The 2,307-nt window shown below is 34.5% G+C and overlaps 1 protein-coding gene across 1 annotated transcript; it reads left to right on the top strand.

The window, feature by feature from the left end:
- Nucleotides 1-234: 234 nt before the first annotated feature.
- On the top strand, nucleotides 235-1,727 carry LOC142548091 (uncharacterized). Its single transcript, XM_075656448.1, has 5 exons — nucleotides 235-458; nucleotides 555-662; nucleotides 809-1,093; nucleotides 1,200-1,304; nucleotides 1,397-1,727. Exons 2-5 carry the CDS (start codon nucleotides 660-662, stop codon nucleotides 1,397-1,399), a joined length of 396 nt encoding a protein of 131 aa, XP_075512563.1. The 5' UTR covers nucleotides 235-458; nucleotides 555-659; the 3' UTR covers nucleotides 1,400-1,727.
- The last annotated feature ends 580 nt before the right edge of the window (nucleotides 1,728-2,307 follow it).

Here is a 2,307-nt window from a genome sequence, read left to right on the forward strand (position 1 = left end):
TCCAACACCACATATTGAGAATTCTTTGTCAGAAACCTTTTAATTTGACATGCCACTGAATTTTCTTTTTGCTGACGGTTGGTTACTTGAGATACACCATTAGTTTATTGTCATGCTGATATTTATCTATGTTTGAGGTTGGATGACATTATCTCAAGACTTCTTTGCTTCAATTTCGAAGGAAAAATAATTTGGTATAAGTGATATTAAAAGATCTATTGCTTGATTTTTTATTCTCCATGTTTTCAAAATTAGTTCTGTTGATGGTTGTGCTACATTTTGGTGTGTTGCTTTGGTTGGGCAAGTGACTACTAAGTTTTAATCTTTTGAACAGTTTGATTGTGCGAATTTTAACTAATCTCAGAAAAAGAGTGAAAGATTAAGAGCGATGAGAAAAAAAACAAGATCACATTCACACAATGAGCCGGAGAGGTTATACTCGTTTGACTCACATTATGGTAATTTATTTTTATTTTTTATAATTTATGTAATTAGTGATATATAAATCTTTTGAATTATGTTCTAACGATTTTGTATATATTTCTATATTAAAGAAAAAGAGAAGCCCGGCAGATACAAAAATTACGATATCGCAAGTTTGGATTGAAGGTCACTAGAAAAAAAATGGAGAGCCTAGTACTCAAGCTGTTGGAGAGAAAATGGTAATAATTAGATTAACTTTGCATCATTTTTTCTTGTATAAGGTAATGTGTCATTGGGAAAATGGAATTAACATGTGCATTTTTTGTTCTAAAGTAGATTACATATTAGGTTATTGGTTTCCATTCTCATAATTTTTTTTTTGCAGAAAGAAAAACAAGAATGTCCACCTGATTCTCAAAACACAACTAACATTGTTGATGATGCAATTAGCATTGTGTTTGGCAGGGAAGCTCGGGGTAGAGTGCGCGGAATGGGCTTCGGAGTTACACCATCGAAAGTTAGAGCTTCTGTGAAACAAAATGGAACTGTTCAACAACTACAAACTATGGTACAAAGCCTTCAACAACAAATGCAACAAAATCAATTAGAAATGCAAGAAATGAGGTCCATGTTTTTACAAAATATGAATAAACAAAATCAGCAAGAACAGGTTAGTAAAAACAACATATAAAAAATATGTTTGGTATATATAAACACTTAAATGCTTCTGAATTATCATGATTACATCGCTTGACACGATTTGATTGTAAAATTAGGTTGCTAGTGGTTGTATTGGTAGTGGTATCGGGAATGAATTTGGTAGCAATGGTGATATCGATATTAGTGCCATGAAAAATGGTGATTTTGATCATGTTTCTCAGGTAATTAACTTTAAATTATGTAATTTTAAACCGCAAAATTGTTACAAAAATAGACACGGTTGAATCAATAACTTTTCATTGTTTATCTACAGTAAAATTTAAGAAATGTGAGTCCTGGAGATATTCGTGCTAATACTAAATGTAAGCTGCTTCATTGGTGTGCTGATGAATTAGTTGTTGCAGAAGGTCGAATTGCATCCACAGATCCAAACACAAAAATGCATCACGCTGTTCCTGGTAGATCTTGTTGGAAAGTTTGGGTTGATAAGGTTTTGGTGGAAAAAGTGGACCTAATTGGACCAAATGATGAAATGTTGTTTCTCGAGGACGCGATAGGAAGCACGTTCACATGGTTATCTAAATTTATAGTATTGTGCGATTGATACATATTCTACTGATTTGTGTGTATTGAAAGTTTCATCATTGTTATATATGTACCAGCTAGTTGTTACAGATTTCATATCTTGCTTTGGATTTTCAGAGTTTCTGTTTTGATATATAGAAACACAATGACTTTTATCAATTTTGTATTGATTAAACTTTTGGTTTATTGCTTGTGTCCATTTGATTCATTTTTTTTAAAGAATTTGATTTTATCGGCTTGCAAACGAACGATGTATAATTTGTTTGCATACTGCGGATATGAATATTAACATCGTACGATGCACAGTGCAGTTAATATTTCGCGTGTGCTATCGATACTATTATCAACGGAGTGTGTAGGCGCGCCGCAGATAATACTATCAATGGCGTGCGTATGCGCGCCACGAATACTATTATCAACAGCGTGCGCAACCACGCTGTGGATAATACTATCAACGGCATGCGCATGCGCGCCGCAGATACTATTATCCCCGGTGTGCGCAGTCAAGCTGCGGATAATACTATCAACGGCATGCACAGGCACGCCGCAGAAGCTATTATTCGCAGCGTGCTTCACTGTTGATAATAGTATCCACGGCGCTCATACGCACGCCATTGATATTCTTGAAGTTTTAACATC

This window comes from Primulina tabacum, chromosome 6, assembly GCF_025594145.1.
Source record: "Primulina tabacum isolate GXHZ01 chromosome 6, ASM2559414v2, whole genome shotgun sequence".
NCBI lineage: Eukaryota > Viridiplantae > Streptophyta > Magnoliopsida > Lamiales > Gesneriaceae > Primulina > Primulina tabacum.

Excerpts from the sequence above, each read along its gene's own strand:
- LOC142548091 (XM_075656448.1), top strand. Across the intron at positions 1,094-1,199 it reads AACAAAATCAGCAAGAACAG|GTTGCTAGTGGTTGTATTGG; the intron begins GTTAGTAAAAAC and ends TTGTAAAATTAG.